This window comes from Mya arenaria, chromosome 8 (assembly GCF_026914265.1).
Source record: "Mya arenaria isolate MELC-2E11 chromosome 8, ASM2691426v1".
NCBI classification, from domain to species: Eukaryota; Metazoa; Mollusca; class Bivalvia; order Myida; family Myidae; genus Mya; species Mya arenaria.
In genome coordinates, this window is record NC_069129.1 from 7,020,305 (window position 1) to 7,042,455 (window position 22,151).

At 39.8% G+C, this 22,151-nt stretch overlaps 1 protein-coding gene across 1 annotated transcript in view; it reads right to left on the reverse strand.

Annotated features, from left to right (window-relative positions):
* LOC128242345 (ADAM 17-like protease) overlaps positions 1–22,151 on the reverse strand; it is a 52,279-nt gene that overhangs the window by 27,011 nt on the left and 3,117 nt on the right. The window contains exons 5-10 of the mRNA XM_052959462.1: positions 21,767–21,858; positions 18,678–18,772; positions 16,426–16,547; positions 14,290–14,373; positions 8,872–8,967; positions 7,997–8,135 (exon numbers count right to left, since the gene is read on the reverse strand). Of these exons, the coding sequence (XP_052815422.1) occupies positions 7,997–8,135; positions 8,872–8,967; positions 14,290–14,373; positions 16,426–16,547; positions 18,678–18,772; positions 21,767–21,858 (628 nt within the window). The remainder of the gene's footprint in view (positions 1–7,996; positions 8,136–8,871; positions 8,968–14,289; positions 14,374–16,425; positions 16,548–18,677; positions 18,773–21,766; positions 21,859–22,151) is intronic.

Here is a 22,151-nt window from a genome sequence, read left to right on the forward strand (position 1 = left end):
AGACTTTAATGTTAGATAAGTTAACATGACCAGCCAGTGTTGAAGTACCTTAACACTCCAGTGTAAGCCTGGGCTGTGAATGTAGAGACTTGAATGTTAGATAAGTTAACATGACCAGCCAGTGTTGAAGTACCTTAACACTCCACTGTATGCCCGGGCTGTGAATGTAGAGACTTTAATGTTAGATAAGTTAACATGACCAGCCAGTGTTGAAGTACCTTAACACTCCACTGTAGGCCCGGGCTGTGAATGTAGAGACTTTAATGTTAGATAAGTTAACATGACCAGCCAGTGTTAAAGTACCTTAACACTACCCTGTAGGACCTGGCTGTGAATGTAGAGATTTTAATGTTAGATAAGTTAACATGACCAGCCAGTGTTGAAGTACCTTAACACTCCACTGTAGGCCTGGGCTGTGAATGTAGAGACTTTAATGTTAGATAAGTTAACAAGACCAGCCAGTGTTGAAGTACCTTAACACTCCACTGTATGCCAGGGCTGTGAATGTAGAGACTTGAATGTTAGATAAGTTAACATGACCAGCCAGTGTTGAAGTACCTTAACACTCCAATGTAGGCCTGGGCTGTGAATGTAGAGACTTTAATGTTAGATAAGTTAACATGACCAGCCAGCGTTGAAGTACCTTAACACTCCAATGTAGGCCTGAGCTGTGAATGTAGAGACTTTAATGTTAGATAAGTTAACAAGACCAGCCAGTGTTGAAGTACCTTAACACTCCACTGTAGGACGGGTCTGTGAATGTAGAGACTTGAATGTTAGATAAGTTAACAAGACCAGCCAGTGTTGAAGTACCTTAACACTCCAATGTAGGACGGGGCTGTGAATGTAGAGACTTTAATGTTAGATAAGTTAACATGACCAGTCAATGTTGAAGTACCTTAACACTCCAATGTAGGACGGGGCTGTGAATGTAGAGACTTGAATGTTAGATAAGTTAACATGACCAGCAAGTGTTGAAGTACCTTAACACTCTACTGTATGCCTGGGCTATGAATGTAGAGACTGTAATGTTAGATAAGTTAATATGACCAGCCAGTGTTGAAGTACCTTAACACTCCACTGTAGGCCTGGGCTGTGAATGTAGGGACTTGAATGTTAGATAAGTTAACATGACCAGCCAGTGTTGAAGTACCTTAACACTCCACTGTAGGCACGGGCTGTGAATGTAGGGACTTTAATGTTAGATAAGTTAACATGACCAGCCAGTGTTGAAGTACCTTAACACTCCCCTGTATGCCCGGGCTGTGAATGTAGAGACTTTAATGTTAGATAAGTTAACATGACCAGCCAGTGTTGAAGTACCTTAACACTCCACTGTAGGCACGGGCTGTGAATGTAGAGACTTGAATGATAAATAAGATAACATGACCAGCCAGTGTAGAAGTACCTTAACACTCCACTGTATGCCCGGGCTGTGAATGTAGAGACTTTAATGTTAGATAAGTTAACATGACCAGCCAGTGATGAAGTACCTTAACACTCCAATGTAGGACCGGGCTGTGAATGTAGAGACTTTAATGTTAGATAAGTTAACAAGACAAGCCAGTGTTGAAGTACCTTAACACTCCCCTGTAGGACGGGGCTGTGAATGTAGAGACTTTAATGTTACATAAGTTAACAAGACCAGCCAGTGTTGAAGTACCTTAACACTCCACTGTAGGACGGGGCTGTGAATGTAGAGACTTGAATGTTAGATAAGTTAACAAGACCAGCCAGTGTTGAAGTACCTTAACACTCCAATGTAGGCCTGGGCTGTGAATGTAGAGACTTGAATGTTAGATAAGTTAACATGACCAGCCAGTGTTGAAGTACCTTAACACTCCAATGTAGGCCTGGGCTGTGAATGTAGAGACTTTAATGTTAGATAAGTTAACATGACCAGCCAGCGTTGAAGTACCTTAACACTCCAATGTAGGCCTGAGCTGTGAATGTAGAGACTTTAATGTTAGATAAGTTAACAAGACCAGCCAGTGTTGAAGTACCTTAACACTCCACTGTAGGACGGGTCTGTGAATGTAGAGACTTGAATGTTAGATAAGTTAACAAGACCAGCCAGTGTTGAAGTACCTTAACACTCCAATGTAGGACGGGGCTGTGAATGTAGAGACTTTAATGTTAGATAAGTTAACATGACCAGTCAATGTTGAAGTACCTTAACACTCCAATGTAGGACGGGGCTGTGAATGTAGAGACTTGAATGTTAGATAAGTTAACATGACCAGCCAGTGTTGAAGTACCTTAACACTCTACTGTATGCCTGGGCTATGAATGTAGAGACTGTAATGTTAGATAAGTTAATATGACAAGCCAGTGTTGAAGTACCTTAACACTCCACTGTAGGCCTGGGCTGTGAATGTAGGGACTTGAATGTTAGATAAGTTAACATGACCAGCCAGTGTTGAAGTACCTTAACACTCCACTGTAGGCACGGGCTGTGAATGTAGGGACTTTAATGTTAGATAAGTTAACATGACCAGCCAGTGTTGAAGTACCTTAACACTCCCCTGTATGCCCGGGCTGTGAATGTAGAGACTTTAATGTTAGATAAGTTAACATGACCAGCCAGTGTTGAAGTACCTTAACACTCCACTGTAGGCACGGGCTGTGAATGTAGAGACTTGAATGATAAATAAGATAACATGACCAGCCAGTGTAGAAGTACCTTAACACTCCACTGTATGCCCGGGCTGTGAATGTAGAGACTTTAATGTTAGATAAGTTAACATGACCAGCCAGTGATGAAGTACCTTAACACTCCAATGTAGGACCGGGCTGTGAATGTAGAGACTTTAATGTTAGATAAGTTAACAAGACAAGCCAGTGTTGAAGTACCTTAACACTCCCCTGTAGGACGGGGCTGTGAATGTAGAGACTTTAATGTTACATAAGTTAACAAGACCAGCCAGTGTTGAAGTACCTTAACACTCCACTGTAGGACGGGGCTGTGAATGTAGAGACTTGAATGTTAGATAAGTTAACAAGACCAGCCAGTGTTGAAGTACCTTAACACTCCAATGTAGGCCTGGGCTGTGAATGTAGAGACTTTAATGTTAGATAAGTTAACAAGACCAACGAGTGTTGAAGTACCTTAACCTCCACTGAAGGACGGGGCTGTGAATGTAGAGACTTTAATGTTAGATAAGTTAACAAGACCAGCCAGTGTTGAAGTACCTTAACACTCCACTGAAGGACGAGGCTGTGAATGTAGAGACTTTAATGTTACATAAGTTAACAAGACCAGCCAGTGTTGAAGTACCTTAACACTCCACTGTAGGCACGGGCTGTGAATGTAGAGACTTTAATGTTAGATAAGATAACAAGACCAGCCAGTGTTGAAGTACCTTAACACTACCCTGTAGGACCGGGCTGTGAATGTAGAGACTTTAATGTTAGATAAGTTAACAAGACCAGCCAGTGTTGAAGTACCTTAACACTCCACTGTATGCCAGGGCTGTGAATGTAGAGACTTTAATGTTAGATAAGTTAACAAGACCAGCCGGTGTTGAAGTACCTTAACACTCCAATGTAGGCCTGGGCTGTGAATGTAGAGACTTTTATGTTAGATAAGTTAACAAGACCAGCCAGTGTTGAAGTACCTTAACACTCCACTGTAGGCCAGGGCTGTGAATGTAGAGACTTTAATGTTAGATAAGTTAACATGACCAGTCAGTGTTGAAGTACCTTAACACTCCACTGTAGGCCCGGGCTGAGAATGTAGAGACTTGAATGTTAGATAAGTTAACATGACCAGCCAGTGTTGAAGTACCTTAACACTCCACTGTATGCCAGGGCTGTGAATGTAGAGACTTGAATGTTAGATAAGTTAACATGACCAGCCAGTGTTGAAGTACCTTAACACTCCAATGTAGGCCTGGGCTGTGAATGTAGAGACTTTAATGTTAGATAAGTTAACATGACCAGCCAGCGTTGAAGTACCTTAACACTCCAATGTAGGCCTGAGCTGTGAATGTAGAGACTTTAATGTTAGATAAGTTAACAAGACCAGCCAGTGTTGAAGTACCTTAACACTCCACTGTAGGACGGGTCTGTGAATGTAGAGACTTGAATGTTAGATAAGTTAACAAGACCAGCCAGTGTTGAAGTACCTTAACACTCCAATGTAGGACGGGGCTGTGAATGTAGAGACTTTAATGTTAGATAAGTTAACATGACCAGTCAATGTTGAAGTACCTTAACACTCCAATGTAGGACGGGGCTGTGAATGTAGAGACTTGAATGTTAGATAAGTTAACATGACCAGCCAGTGTTGAAGTACCTTAACACTCTACTGTATGCCTGGGCTATGAATGTAGAGACTGTAATGTTAGATAAGTTAATATGACCAGCCAGTGTTGAAGTACCTTAACACTCCACTGTAGGCCTGGGCTGTGAATGTAGGGACTTGAATGTTAGATAAGTTAACATGACCAGCCAGTGTTGAAGTACCTTAACACTCCACTGTAGGCACGGGCTGTGAATGTAGAGACTTTAATGTTAGATAAGTTAACATGACCAGCCAGTGTTGAAGTACCTTAACACTCCCCTGTATGCCCGGGCTGTGAATGTAGAGACTTTAATGTTAGATAAGTTAACATGACCAGCCAGTGTTGAAGTACCTTAACACTCCACTGTAGGCACGGGCTGTGAATGTAGAGACTTGAATGATAAATAAGATAACATGACCAGCCAGTGTAGAAGTACCTTAACACTCCACTGTATGCCCGGGCTGTGAATGTAGAGACTTTAATGTTAGATAAGTTAACAAGACAAGCCAGTGTTGAAGTACCTTAACACTCCCCTGTAGGACGGGGCTGTGAATGTAGAGACTTTAATGTTACATAAGTTAACAAGACCAGCCAGTGTTGAAGTACCTTAACACTCCACTGTAGGACGGGGCTGTGAATGTAGAGACTTGAATGTTAGATAAGTTAACAAGACCAGCCAGTGTTGAAGTACCTTAACACTCCAATGTAGGCCTGGGCTGTGAATGTAGAGACTTTAATGTTAGATAAGTTAACAAGACCAACGAGTGTTGAAGTACCTTAACCTCCACTGAAGGACGGGGCTGTGAATGTAGAGACTTTAATGTTAGATAAGTTAACAAGACCAGCCAGTGTTGAAGTACCTTAACACTCCACTGAAGGACGAGGCTGTGAATGTAGAGACTTTAATGTTACATAAGTTAACAAGACCAGCCAGTGTTGAAGTACCTTAACACTCCACTGTAGGCACGGGCTGTGAATGTAGAGACTTTAATGTTAGATAAGATAACAAGACCAGCCAGTGTTGAAGTACCTTAACACTACCCTGTAGGACCGGGCTGTGAATGTAGAGACTTTAATGTTAGATAAGTTAACAAGACCAGCCAGTGTTGAAGTACCTTAACACTCCACTGTATGCCAGGGCTGTGAATGTAGAGACTTTAATGTTAGATAAGTTAACAAGACCAGCCGGTGTTGAAGTACCTTAACACTCCAATGTAGGCCTGGGCTGTGAATGTAGAGACTTTAATGTTAGATAAGTTAACAAGACCAGCCAGTGTTGAAGTACCTTAACACTCCACTGTATGCCAGGGCTGTGAATGTAGAGACTTTAATGTTAGATAAGTTAACATGACCAGTCAGTGTTGAAGTACCTTAACACTCCACTGTAGGCCCGGGCTGAGAATGTAGAGACTTGAATGTTAGATAAGTTAACAAGACCAGCCAGTGTTGAAGTACCTTAACACTCCACTGTAGGCCTGGGCTGTGAATGTAGAGACTTTAATGTTAGATAAGTTAACATGACCAGCCAGTGTTGAAGTACCTTAACACTCCACTGTAGGCCTGGGCTGTGAATGTAGAGACTTTAATGTTAGATCAGTTAACATGACCAGCCAGTGTTCAAGTACCTTAACACTCCACTGTAGGCACGGGCTGTGAATGTAGAGACATGAATGATAAATAAGATAACATGACCAGCCAGAGTTGAAGTTCCTTAACACTCCACTGTAGGCCCGGGCTGTGAATGTAGAGACTTGAATGATAGATAATTTATCATGACCAGCCAGTGTTGAAGTACCTTAACACTCCACTGTATGTCCGGGCTGTGAATGTAGAGACTTTAATGTTAGATAAGTTAACAAGACCAGCCAGTGTTGAAGTACCTTAATACTCCCCTGTAGGACGGGGCTGTGAATGTAGAGACTTTAATGTTACATAAGTTAACAAGACCAGCCAGTGTTGAAGTACCTTAACACTCCACTGTAGGACGGGGCTGTGAATGTAGAGACTTGAATGTTAGATCAGTTAACATGACCAGCCAGTGTTGAAGTACCTTAACACTCCAATGTAGGCCTGGGCTGAGAATGTAGAGACTTTAATGTTAGATAAGTTAACAAGACCAGCCAGTGTTGAAGTACCTTAACACTCCACTGTAGGACGGGTCTGTGAATGTAGAGACTTGAATGTTAGATAAGTTAACAAGACCAGCCAGTGTTGAAGTACCTTAACACTCCAATGTAGGACGGGGCTGTGAATGTAGAGACTTTAATGTTAGATAAGTTAACATGACCAGCCAATGTTGAAGTACCTTAACACTCCAATGTAGGACGGGGCTGTGAATGTAGAGACTTGAATGTTAGATAAGTTAACATGACCAGCCAGTGTTGAAGTACCTTAACACTCTACTGTATGCCTGGGCTATGAATGTAGAGACTTTAATGTTAGATAAGTTAACATGACCAGCCAGTGTTGAAGTACCTTAACACTCCACTGTAGGCCTGGGCAGTGAATGTAGGGACTTCAATGTTAGATAAGTTAACATGACCAGCCAGTGTTGAAGTACCTTAACACTCCACTGTAGGCACGGGCTGTGAATGTAGAGACTTGAATGATAGATAAGTTAACATGACCAGCCAGTGTTGAAGTACCTTAACACTCCAATGTAGGCTTGGGCTGTGAATGTAGAGACTTTAATGTTAGATAAGTTAACATGACCAGCCAGTGTTGAAGTACCCTAACACTCCACTGTAGGCCTGGGCTGTGAATGTTTAGACTTTAATGTTAGATAAGTTAACATGACCAGCCAGTGTTGAAGTACCTTAACACTCCCCTGTATGCCCGGGCTGTGAATGTAGAGACTTTAATGTTAGATAAGTTAACATGACCATCCACGGTGTGGAAGTATCATAAAACTCCCCTGTATGCCCGGGCTGTGAATGTAGAGACTTGAATGTCAGATAAGTTAACATGACCATCCACGGTGTGGAAGTATCATAAAACTCCCCTGTATGCCCGGGCTGTGAATGTAGAGACTTGAATGTCAGATAAGTTAACATGACCATCCACGGTGTGGAAGTATCATAAAACTCCCCTGTATGCCCGGGCTGTGAATGTAGAGACTTGAATGATAGATAATTTAACATGCCGCCCTTTGTTGAAGTACCTTAACATTCCACTGTAGGCGGGCTGTTAATGTAGAGACTTTAATGTTAGATAAGTTAACATGACCATCCACGGTGTGGAAGTATCATAAAACTCCACTGTAGGCGGGCTGTTAATGTAGAGACTTTAATGACTTTAGATAAGTTAACAAGACCAGCCAGTGTTTAAGTAAATGACTGATTATAAGACGCACATTTTTCCCTCAGATTTTGATTTTGAAAAATACCTGCGTCTTACAAACAGTAATAAGCTTTTGACATTTTTTTAAGAGAAGTTTGTTTACGTTATTTAGAAAGGTATGTAACACTAATCACCCTACATCATTTCTATTTAATTAAAATGGCAGTTGAAGATCGGATGAGTTGGAAAAAAAAGAAGAAAAAAAACAACACTCCACAGTATAACCAAGCTGTGAATGTAGACTTGAATATTAGGTAAGCCCACTGACTCCAGTTAGCCAACAACTTGCAAGGAACCCTGACATTGTCATGTCACATAAAACACTTGTTTTTTTGATAACACAAAAAAATGAAAAAATATATTGATCTTACGTGGTGAGCATATTCCTCCAAGAGCTCCTGCCTTCGAACTAGCGATATATCCGTTCCCCAGTACACTTTGCTCAAACGGAGTCGCTGTCCACAGGCGGATTAAACATGCACTTGGAAACTCACTCGTTTTGCTTAATTCCTGAAAGTTTTGTAAAAAGGTAATGTGAATACTATGGTGGTTAAAACTGCCGTAAGATAATCTGTTAACCACTTAATTATCATGATAATTCTCTAACTATTTAGTTAGTATTTGCGAAACTTTCTTTGGTAAGATAAATATCATAAGACTTAAAACAAGCTTGAAAGTGCCCAGAACTGCCACCTGTTACCTTTTTTTAGCTGTACAACATTACCAGGTTAACTAATAATGGTTTGCGAATTCCACTTAATAAGTACCGTAACATAATAACTGGTTAACTAGATAAGCATCGTGTTACCACTTATCTTTAAATGCAATTTTGGCTTTAATCAGTTACTGGTTATTTAACCGGGGTGTGGTGGGGGGGGGGCAAATATAGGGCTAAAAATAAACAAATTAGTTAATAAACAATGCTAACCAAGACTTGTTTTCATCAATAATGGAAAAAAAAATTTCTGTGCAGTATATATTTTCAAGGTACATATACTGAAACAGTCAGTTCAGGTATAATATTTACTTATTTGATTGTCCATTCAAATACAGTTAAACCCTTCAAGTCAAACTCCAAGAAACTGGCGAAAATACCTTGATCCTCGGTTAATTAGACCAAAGCGGGAATGTTAACCTTCAGTATAAAGCAAACATTCCTTAACATATAGTTCAAGCCAACAAGGAATTCTAGCCAAGCAAATGCCAGCAGACTGGGTTGGACTGTATAAATTAACATGGTATTTACAGTTAGTAGTTCTCTTGGCCCCCAGTTGGACTTGGCGATGTTGTATGGGTACTTGGCGATGTTATCACCAGTAGATGCTGCAGTGTGGATCTCCATCTGAAAAACAAAACATCACTTTTGTTCCGTGTCTTTTTAGTCAAATTAGGCTGAAAATGTTAATTCGAAACATCGCTGTTCCGAAGTAATATGTTGGGTCCCTGCGATTTCGGATTAACGGTGTTCAACTGTATGTACCAAGTTACATTTATATATGGTCAAAAAAATTAAGTGGCCATGAGCAAGTAACCTTGGTAGGAAACAAACCTACTACCTCTTGGATGAGAGGGGGACAACTTTACCACTAGACCACTGTCAACTGGTGGGAACTGAACCCACAACCTCTTGGGTGAGAGCAATACATCTATACCACTTGGGTGGGAGGCGGACATTTTTACAATCTTACTTTCATCCTTTAAGAGATCAGACCCACCTGTTGTGTGAGAGATGGACACCTATACCACTAGACCACTCTCACCTTTGTTGGGATGAAACCCACAACCTATTTGGTTAGAGGAGGGCCCCTATACCACTAGACCCTCCTCACCCTTGTTGGGATCAAACCCACAACCTCTTTGGTTAGAGGAGGGCCCCTATACCACTAGACCACCCACACACTGGTTGGAATCAAACCAACAACCTCTTTGGTGTGAGGTGGACGCTTATACCATCAGACCACTCACACCCTGGTGGTGATCAAACCCACAACCTCTTTGGTGAGAGGTGGACACCTATACCACTACACCACTCACACCCTGGTGGTGATCAAACCCACAACCTCTTTGGTGAGAGGAGGGCCCCTATACCACAACACCACTCACACCCTGGTGGGAATCAATCCCACAATCTCTTCGGTGAGAGGTGGACTCCTATACCACTAGACCAGTCACACCCTGGTGGGGATCAAACCCACAACCTCTTTGGTGTGAGGTGGACACCTATACCACTACACCACTCTCACCCTGGTGGTGATCAAACCCACAATTTCTTCGGTGTGAGGTGGACTTCTATACCACTACACCACTTACACCCTGGTGGGGATCAAACCCACAACCTTTTTGGTGTGAGGTGGACACCTATACCACTACACCACTCACACCCTGGTGGGGATCAAACCCACAACCTCTTTGGTGAGAGGTGGACACCTATACCACTACACCACTCTCACCCTGGTGGGGATCGCACCCACAACCTCTTTGGTGGGAGGTGGACACCTATACCATAAGACCACTCTCACCCTGGTGGGGATCGCACCCACAACCTCTTTGGTGGGAGTTGGACACCTATACCATAAGACCACTCACACCGTGGTGGGGATCAAACTCACAACCTATTTGGTGAGAGGAGGGCCCCTATACCATAATACCACTCAAACCCTGGTGGTGATCAAACCCACAACCTATTTGGTGAAAGGTGGACACCTATACCACTACACCACTCTAACCCTGGTGGGAATCAAACCCACAACCTATTTGGTGAGAGGAGGGCCCATTTACCACTAGACCACTCACACCCTGGTGGGTCTCAAACCAAAAACCTCTTCGGTGAGAGATGGGCCCCTCAACAATATGACCACTCTCACCCTGGTCGCGATCAAACCCACAATCTCTTCGGTGAGAGGTGGACAACTATACCATAAGACCACCCACACCCGGGTGGGGATCAAACCCACAATCTCTTTGGTGAGCGGTGGACACCTATACCACTTCACCACTCACACCCTGGTGGTGATCAAACCCACAATCTCTTTGGTGAGAGGTGGACACCTATACCACTACACCACTCACACCCTGGTGGGAATCAAACCCACAACCACTTTGATGTGAGGTGGACACCTATACCATAAGACCACTCACTCCCTGGTGGTGATCAAACCCACAACCTCTTTGGTGTGAGGTGGACAACTATACCATAAGACCACTAACACCCTGGTGGGGATCAATCCCACAACCTCTTTGGTGAGAGGAGTGCCCCTATGCCATAAGACCACTCACAACCTGGTGGTGATCAAACCCACAACCTATTTGGTGAGAGGAGGGCCCTTATACCACTAGACCACTCACACCCTGGTGGGTCTCAAACCCACAACCTCTTCGGTGAGAGATGGGCCCCTAAACAATATGACCACTCACACCCTGGTGGTGATCAAACCCGCAATCGCTTCGGTGAGCGGTGGACAATGATACCACTAAACCACTCACACCCAGGTGGTGATCAAACCCACAACCTCTTCGGTGAGAGATGGGCCCCTAAACAATATGACCACTCACACCCTGGTGGTGATCAAACCCGCAATCGCTTCGGTGAGCGGTGGACAATGATACCACTACACCACTCACACCCAGGTGGTGATCAAACCCACAACCTCTTTAGTGTGAGGTGGACACTGAAACCACTACACCACTCACACCCGGGTGGGGATCTAACCCACAATCTCTTTGGTGTGAGGTGGACACCTATATCATAAGACCACTCACACCCTGGTGGTGATCAAATCCATAACCTCTTTGGTGTGAGGTGGACAACAATACCATAAGACCACTCACACCCTGGTGGGGATCAAACCCACAACCTCTTTGGTGTGAGGTGGACACCTATACCATAAGACCACTCTCACACTGGTGTGTCTCAAACCAAAAACCTCTTCGGTGAGAGGAGGGCCCCTATATCATAAGATAACTAACACCCTGGTGGTGATCAAACCCACAACCTCTTCGGTGAGAGGTGGACAACTTTACCATAAGACAACTCACACCCTGGTGGGGATCAAACTCACAATCACTTTGGTGTGAGGTGGACAACTATACCATAAGACCACTCACACCCTGGTGGGGATCAAACCCACAATCTCTTCGGTGTGAGGTGGACAACTATACCATAAGACCACTCACACCCTGGTGAGGATCAAACCCACAACCTCTTTGGAGTGAGGTTGACACCTATACCATAAGACCTGGTGATCAAACCCACAATCTCTTCGGTGAGAGGTGGACACCTATATCATAAGACCACTATCACCCTGTTGGGGATCAAACCCACAACCTCTTTGGTGTGAGGTGGACAACTATACCACTACACCACTCACACCATGGTGGGGATCAAACCCACAACCTCTTTGGTGAGAGGAGGGCCCCTATACCACTAGACTACTCACACCCTGATGGGAATTAAACCCACAACATCTTTGGTGTGAGGTGGACACCTATACCATAAGACCACTCACACCCTGGTGGTGATCAAACCCACAACCTCTTTGGTGTGAGGTGGACACTTATATCATAAGACCACTCACACCCTGGTGGTGATCAAACCCACAACCTCTTTGGTGTGAGGAGGACACCTATACCACTAGACCACTCACACCCTGGTGGGAATCAAACCAACAACCTCTTTGGTGAGAGGTGGACAACTATACCATAAAACCACTCTCACCCTGGTGGTGATCAAACCCACAACCTCTTTGGTGTGAGGTGGGTACCTATACCATAAGACCACTCTCACCCTGGTGGTGATCAAACCCACAATATCTTTGGTGTGAGGTGGACACCTATACCACTACACCACTCACACCCTGGTGGGGATCGCACCCACAACCTCTTTGGTGGGAGGTGGACACCTATACCACTACACCACTCTCACCCTGGTGGGAATCAAACCCACAATATCTTCGGTGTGAGGTAGACTCCTATACCACTAGACCACTCACACCCTGGTGGGTATCAAACCCACAACCTCTTTGGTGTGAGGTGGACACCTATACCACTAATCCACTCTCACCCTGGTGGTGATCAAACCCACAACCTCTTCGGTGAGAGGTGGACAACTATACCATAAGACAGCTCACACGCTGGTGGGGATCAAACCCACAACCTATTTGGTGAGAGGAGGGCCCCTATACCATAAGACCACTCTCACCCTGGTGGGGATCAAACCCACAACCTATTTGGTGAGAGGAGGGCCCCTATACCACTACATCACTCACACCCTGGTGGGAATCAAACCACAACCTATTTGGTGGGAGGTGGACACCTATACCATAAGACCACTCACACCCTGGTGGGAATCAAACCCACAACCTATTTGGTGAGAGGACAACACCTATACCATATGACCACTCTCACCCTGCCCTGATGGTGATCAAACCCACAATCTCTTCAGTGAGAGGAGGGCCCCTATACCACTAGATCACTCTCACCCTGGTGGTGATCAAACCCACAATCTCTTCGGTGAGAGGAGGGCCCCTATACCACTACACACTCTTACCCTGGTGGTGATCAAACCCACAATCTCTTTGGTGAGAGGAGGGCGCCTATACCACTACACCACTCAAACCCTGGTGGTGATCAAACCCACAATCTCTTTGGTGAGAGGAGGGCCCCTATACCACTACACCACTCACACCCTGGTGGTGATCAAACCCACAATCTCTTTGGTGGGAGGTGGACAACTATACCACTACACCACTCACACCCTGGTGGTGATCAAACCCACAATCTCTTTGGTGGGAGGTGGACACCTATACCACTACACCACTCTCACCCTAGTGGGAATCAAACACACAACCTATTTGGTGAAAGGAGGGCCCCTATACCACTACACCACTCACACCCTGGTGGGAATCAAACCCACAGCCTCTTTGGTGAGAGGTGGACACTGATACCACTACACCACTCACACCCTGGTGGGGATCAAACCCACAACCTCTTTGATGTGAGGTGGACACTGATACCACTACACCACTCACAACCTGGTGGTGATCAAACCCACAACCTCTTTGGTGTGAGGTGGACACTGATACCACTAAACGACTCACACCCTGGTGGTGATCAAACCCACAATCTCTTTGGTGTGAGGTGGACACTGATACCACTACACCACTCACACCCTGGTGGGAATCCAACCCACAATCTCTTTGGTGGGAGGTGGACACTGAAACCACTACACCACTCACACCCTGGTGGGAATCAAACCCACAATCTCTTTGGTGTGAGGTGGACACCTATACCACTACACCACTCACACCCTGGTGGTGATCAAACCCACAACCTCTTTGGTGAGAGGTGGACACTGATACCACTACACCACTCACACCCTGGTGGTGATCAAACACACAACCTCTTTGGTGAGAGGTGGACACTGATACCACTACACCACTCACACCCAGGTGGTGATCAAACCCACAACCTCTTTGGTGGGAGGTGGACACTGAAACCACTACACCACTCACACCCTGGTGGTGATCAAACCCACAACCTCTTTGGTGGGAGTTGGACACCTATACCACTGGACCTGGGGATCAAACCCACAACTTCTTGGTGAGAGGACGACACCTATACCATAAGACCACTTACACCCTGGTGGAGATCAAAACCACAATCTTACCTCACTGAATTCAAATCCATACCCATTGCCACCACGGAAGCCAGTAGATTTGTAAATCTGGTTCACTCTGTTCATAATGTTTGCCTAAAATAATCAATGGTTATGTTTTAACATGCTGTGTCTACATCATTTAAAATGTTAGCCTGCATTGAATATACGATAAAAAATTATCAACAACAATTTGAATAAATGATAAATAGAGAGGATTAACAAAACTACTTTTAAGGCTATTGCATTTAAACAATAACAAACTTCCTCAAGGGCTCATTTCAATAAAAGATTTTAGTCATTACTTCAATAGTTTTTAATCTGTATAAAGGTCATATATGGCAACTAATTGATATATTTTTTCTCAATTTTTGTTTGTTTTGATTTTGGTTAAATTCAGATCTCTAAAATATACAGCAAAATTACCAAATACTCTTACACCATTTTAATGAATTACTACAGACGACTAAGATTTTATTATAACAGCCCACAGAAAGGTAAAATAAAAGAATTAAATAAAGCAAGGTTCCTGTTAATTTTTTGTTTCAAATATGGTAAACAGGTTGTAGTTTTATGTTTAAATATGTCATACAATATAAAAAGAAATTCAGTACTCCAAATACATAAGTAAAAGAATATGAAATTGTTAAGTGTCTTCCTGGCCCCACTTCAATAAAGATTGAAGGCTTTAGATCTGAACTTTCTAGGCGTAACTCAGTTAAACTGGGTTTCAATAATATTGTAAGAGATTCTGCCCGTAAGTTTACAGTTGCACCCAGCAATCACAGTCTTAAGCAGCTTATGGTTTACAATTTAAGTATTTCTTATTAGAATAACAAGAGCTGTCACAGAGACAGAGCGCTCAACTATTCCACCGCTTTTCAATGTAAGGATTGAAGTTTTGGGGAAACATGCAAGGATCACTGTTAGATTATATTTCAATGCAATACGTGATGTGCTGAGATATTAACATAAATGTGGTTACATGGAAAATTTTAACCAGAATTTTTAAGTCTAATAATAAAGGGTCATTATTTGCAAAATACATTTATCTAACTTGGTTATTCAATTACGTTGGGTGGTTGAATACCATTGTATTAAATCTCAACGCAATACATCAAGAAGTTGCTGAGATATTGTGTGCTAACATGCAAGACCTTAACCAGAATTTCTAAATCTCATAATAAAGGGGAAAGAACTATATAATATGAAAGATAGAGTTATCTTACTTTATTAAAAAAGAAGGTTAAATGGTTGGGAGCCTGTGTGTAAAGTTTCAATGCAATACATGATGAATTCGCTGAGGTATTGACTTGAAAGTGGTTACATGCAAAACCTTAACCAGAATTTCTATGTCAAAAAAGGGGCCATTATTTGAAATTAATGCAAACTGGAGTTATCTAACTTGGTTAATTAAATAGGTTGGATGGTTGGGTACCATTGTATCAAGTCTCAATGCAATATCTCAAGTAGTTGCTGAGATTTTAATCTATGTGTGCTTGCATGGTGAAGGTTGCATTAACTAAGGTGTGACGCGGACGCCGACGCTTGGGTGAGTAGTATAGCTCTCCATATTCTTCAAATAGTCAAGCTAAAAACTACATTTTCAGCCAATGCAATTGAAAATAGGCAAACATTAAGTAGACTTAATGTCTATGTCTTTGTCTTAGGCGTTTACTCAGTGCCATTAAACCGGGTTTATGTTTAAACTTTTTTCTACTGAGCTTGTTTCTGTAAATAAATAATTAAGAATTTTAACAATCGCACATGTTTACAGGTCCGCCTACTGCCAAACATCAGATACACGCTCCCTGCGTCAGACTTTTCTTCAACTATGTATCAGCCAATGAGGTTGTATTCTAGTCAGTTAAATGACCTGAAGTAATTTCTTAATGATTAAGAAGGACTCGTTCACTACGCTCATTCCGCCCATTCTTAATCACTAAGAATTCACATCATGTCATCTAACGAGTACTTAAAATGGGGAGCTGATGACTTTTAATTCATAATACACTTGTAATCATTTCATTAACTTATCTTAAAAATATGCAGCAAATATGTTGACCATGTTAAGTATACCCAGTAGCTACATGCCTATATTTTCAGTATAATGGTAATATTTTCATAAGAAGACCTGAAATTACTTACAATATAGTTTGCAGTTTTAAATATGCTGCTTCTGCCCATATGCTCGTAGAATCGATAGTCAGCTATAGCTGCAACCTGACAGGTCTTTTCTCCTACAGCCCTTTTAGCCCTCTGACCTTCACCTTAACAGAAAAGAAACATACATAATAAGACATTTTACTCAAAATCTGACCTTTATCTTACAAGAAAAGAAACATACAAAATGAGACATTTTACTCAAAATCTGACCTTAATCTCAACAGAAAAGCATACAAAATATGACATTTTACTCAAAATCTGACCTTAATCTCAACAGAAAAGAAACATAGAAAATCAGACAATTTCTTCACTATCTGACCTTTATCTTAACAGAAAAGAACCATACAGAATAAGACAATCTATTCAAAATCTGACCTTCACCTTAGCAGAAAAGAAACATAGAAAATAAGACAATTTACTCCAGATCTGACCTTAATCTTAAAGGGGCTGTTTCACGTATGATGAAATAGCGAAAAAAAAGAGAAAATTGTCTAAAACTGACATAAACTTGGCATCAATGTGTACAATGCATTGAAACTTACTAACTGAACTACCACATAGTTTAAAATTTATTTAAGTTTAGCAGTTATTTCATATTTTTCCATTAAAAAAAGATTACTGGGTATGTCAACCAGGTAGAATTCATTCCTTATGCATGATTGGCTAGTCGATGTTATCACGTGATATTACCGAGGTAGGTGTATAGCTTAATTATGTCACTCGATTAGAGTAAGCCTTTGTAGCTCAGTGAGTACCACGCTGTACTGAAATTTTGGCGACACGGGTTCAAACCCGGTCTCCGACACAATCTTTTTTTTACATTTTGGTACTTTTTTTTACAATTATGATATCAAAGCATAACACATTCTATTAGATAATTGTCCTGAGAGTTGTTACAGAAAAAAACCTTTTTGGTGCCAATACGTGCAACAGCCCCTTTAACAGAAAAGAAACATAGAAAATAAGACAATTACCTCCAAATCTGACCTTAATCTTAACAGAAAAGAAACATAGAAAATAAGACATGTCTTCACAATCTGACCTTAACCTTAACAGAAAAGCATACAAAATAAAACAGTTTCCTCACAATCTGATCTTCAACTTAACAGAAAAGCATGCAATATAAGACAGTTTTCTCACAATCTCACTTTCAACTTAACAGAAAAGCATACAATATAAGACAATTTCCTCACAATCTGACGTTCAACTTAACAGAAAAGCATACAATATAAGACAATTTCCTCACAATCTGACTTTCAACTTAACAGAAAAGCATATAATATAAGACAATTTCCACACAATCTGGCCTTCATCTTAACAGAAAAGCATACAATATAAGACAATTTCCTCACAATCTGACCTTCAACTTAACAGGAAAGCATACAATATAAGACAATTTCCTCATTAATCTGACCTTCAACTTAACAGAAAAGCATACAATATAAGACAATTTCCTCACAATCTCACCTTCAACTTAACAGAAAAGCATACAATATAAGACAATTTCCACACAATCTGACCTTCATCTTAACAGAAAAGCATACAATATAAGACAATTTCCTCACAATCTGACCTTCAACTTAACAGAAAAGCATACAATATAAGACAATTTCCTCACAATCTGACCTTCAACTTAACAGAAAAGCATACAATATATAAGACAATTTCCTCACAATCTGACCTTCATCTTAACAAAAAGGCATACAAAATAAAACAATTTTTTTCACAATCTGACCTTTATCTTAAGTATTCTTAACAGAAAAGCATACAGAATTTGACAATTTCCTCCCAATCTGACCTTCACCTTTACAGAAAAGCATACAAATTATGATAATTTCTTTACAATCTGACATTCACCGTAACAGAAAAGCATAGAAATTATGATAATTTCCTCATTATCTGACCTTCACCTTTACAGGAAAGCTTACAAATCAAGACAATTTCATTACAATGGGACCTTCACCTTAACAGAAAAAACATACAAAATAATATAATTTTCTCAAAATCTGACCTCACCTTATAACAGTAAAAAACCCACAAAATAAGACAATTTCCAAGGTTTTGTGTTTGGTAGGTTTAAAATAGGCCATTTGTTAATAGGATCTGTAGTGGACAATGGTTGAAATCTTGTGGCCTTGACCATGCAGAACAAGCTATAAATGATTCTAAAATTCAAACTATGTACACTATACTATATATAGATTATAATGCTACATCCATCTCATCCTCGTTACCTGAGCTATGCTGGTCAAATGCTACTTCAATCTCATCTTCATCATCATCATCACCTAGCTCAACCTCTGGGTGGATTGCTCCACATTTTGGATGCCTGAAATATACACAAGGCTTACAAAACATATGGTGTATATTTTTTGTAAGTAAAGAGGTTGTTTATAATGCTTAATGTACTTAGTCCTTTACATGAAGATATGCACATTAGTCGAGGACACAGTTAGCATTAAGAGTTGCTTGCATTTTAAACCACCCTTTTCCAAGTGCTGGTAGGATCACCGACTCTCGCATTAACCTCTTTTCTTGTGAGTTTATAGATTTCATTATTGTTCACTTTGCATTCTAATACCTATATGACATAGATCACAATTTTACGTATGTGTCCTGCATATCAGCTATCTATTGTAGCGTATTATTTGTCATAGTATATTATCTATTGTAGCATATTATCTATTGTAGTGTATTACATGTTCAAATGTATTATCTATTGTAGCATATTATCTATCGTAGTGTATTACATGTTCAAATGTATTATCTATTGTAGCATATTATCTATTGTACTGTATTACATGTTCAAATGTATTATCAATTGTAGCATATTATCTATTGTAGTGTATTACATGTTCAAATGTATTATCTATTGTAGCATATTATCTATCGTAGTGTATTACATGTTCAAATGTATTATCTATTGTAGCATATTATCTATCGTAGTGTATTACATGTTCAAATGTATTATCTATTGTAGCATATTATCTATCGTAGTGTATTACATGTTCAAATGTATTATCTTTTGTAGCATATTATCTATCGTAGTGTATTACATGTTCAAATGTATTATCTATTGTAGCATATTATCTATCGTAGTGTATTACATGTTCAAATGTATTTTCTATTGTAGCATATTATCTATCGTAGTGTATTACAAGTTCAAATGTTACATGTTCAAATGTATTATCAGTTGTAGCATATTATCTATCGTAGTGTATTACATGTTCAAATGTATTATCAGTTGTAGCATATTATCTATCGTAGTGTATCACATGTTCACATGTATTATCTCTTGTAGCATATTATCTATCGTAGTGTATCACATGTTCAAATGTATTATCTCTTGTAGCATATTATCTATCGTAGTGTATCACATGTCCAAATGTATTAGCAGTTGTAGCATATTATCTATCGTAGTGTATTACATGTTCAAATGTATTATCTCTTGTAGCATATTATCTATCGTAGTGTATTACATGTTCAAATGTATTATCTGTTGTAGCATATTATCTATCGTAGTGTATCACATGTCCAAATGTATTATCTGTTGTAGCATATTATCTATCGTAGTGTATTACATGTTCAAATGTATATTCTATTGTAGCATATTATCTATCGTAGTGTATTACATGTTCAAATGTATTATCTGTTGTAGCATATTATCTATCGTAGTGTATTACATGTTCAAATGTATTATCTGTTGTAGCATATTATCTATCGTAGTGTATTACATGTTCAAATGTATTATCTGTTGTAGCATATTATCTATCGTAGTGTATTACATGTTCAAATGTATTATCTACTGTAGCATACTATCTATCGTAGTGTATTACATGTTCAAATGTATTATCTACTGTAGCATACTATCTATCGTAGTGTATTACATGTTCAAATGTATTATCTATTGTAGCATATTATCTATCGTAGTGTATTACATGTTCAAATGTATTATCTATTGTAGCATATTATCTATCGTAGTGTATTACACGTTCAAATGTATTATCTATTGTAGCATATTATCTATCGTAGTGTATTACACGTTCAAATGTATTATCTATTGTAGCATATTATCTATCGTAGTGTATTACACGTTCAAATGTATCATCTATTGTAGCATATTATCTCTCGTAGTGTATTACACGTTCAAATGTATTATCTATTGTAGCATATTATCTCTCGTAGTGTATTACACGTTCAAATGTATTATCTATTGTAGCATATTATCTCTCGTAGTGTATTACACGTTCAAATGTATTATCTATTGTAGCATATTATCTCTCGTAGTGTATTACACGTTCAAATATATTATCTATTGCAGCATATTATCTATCGTAGTGTATTACATGTTCAAATGTATTATCTATTGTAGCATATTATCTATCGTAGTGTATTACACGTTCAAATGTATTATCTATTGTAGCATATTATCTATCGTAGTGTATTACACGTTCAAATGTATTATCTACTGTAGCATATTATCTATCGTAGTGTATTACACGTTCAAATGTATTATCTACTGTAGCATATTATCTATCGTAGTGTATTACACGTTCAAATGTATTATCTACTGTAGCATATTATCTATCGTAGTGTATTACACGTTCAAATGTATTATCTACTGTAGCATATTATCTATCGTGGTGTATTACACGTTCAAATGTATTATCTATTGTAGCATATTATCTATCGTAGTGTATAACATGTTCAAATGTATTATCTATTGTAGCATATTATCTATCGTAGTGTATTACATGTTGAAACTTATAATCTATTGTAGCAAATAATCTATCGTTGCATATTTATCTATTGTAGCAATATTATCTTTTGTAGCATATTATCAATCATAGCATATCTTCTATTTTAGCATATTATCTATCCAAACAAATTATCTATTGTAGGGTTTTATCTATCGTAGCATCATTATCTATTGTAGCATATTAGCAATAATATCGTATTTTCTATCGTAGCATATTATCTATCGAAGCAAACTATATATCATAGAGTATTATCTATCAATCATAGCGTATAATCTATCTTAGCATATTATCTATCCAAACGAATTATCTATTGTAGGGTTTTATCTATCATAGCATCATTACCTATTGTAGCATATTAGCAATCATATCGTATTTTCTATCGTAGCATATTATCTATCGAAGCAAACTATATATCATAGCATATTATCTATTGATCATAGCATATTATCTATTCTAGCATAGTATCTATCAAAGCAAACTATCTATCGTAGCGTATTATCTATTGATAATAGTGTATTATCTATCGTAGAATATCATTGACAGTAAAACTCTGTATTACTTACGAGTCAGATTTGATGTCTGAACGTCTGTAGGCAACCATAGTGGACTCGTCGTGGAAGTCCATGGTCTCCTTCTCAGCATGGTGGGACAGCGGCTGAAGGAGTACAGTGAACCATATATATTATATATAGTTGTCCATGTCCTTCTCTCGCCCAAGAGGTTGTTGGTTTGATCCCCGCCATTGGTACTTTCTTATAGCTTCATTTAATGGACACCAGTACTGGTTTATATCAAACCAGAAAACAGACTCAAGGGTGATTCTATATCAGCTTACATTGCAATTCAGCTAAAATATATCAGCTTAAAGATGCACACTTACTCCCAGATAAGATTTACCACAATCAATAATAATGTTTTAATATTTAAAAAAAGATGAATAAATGTCGA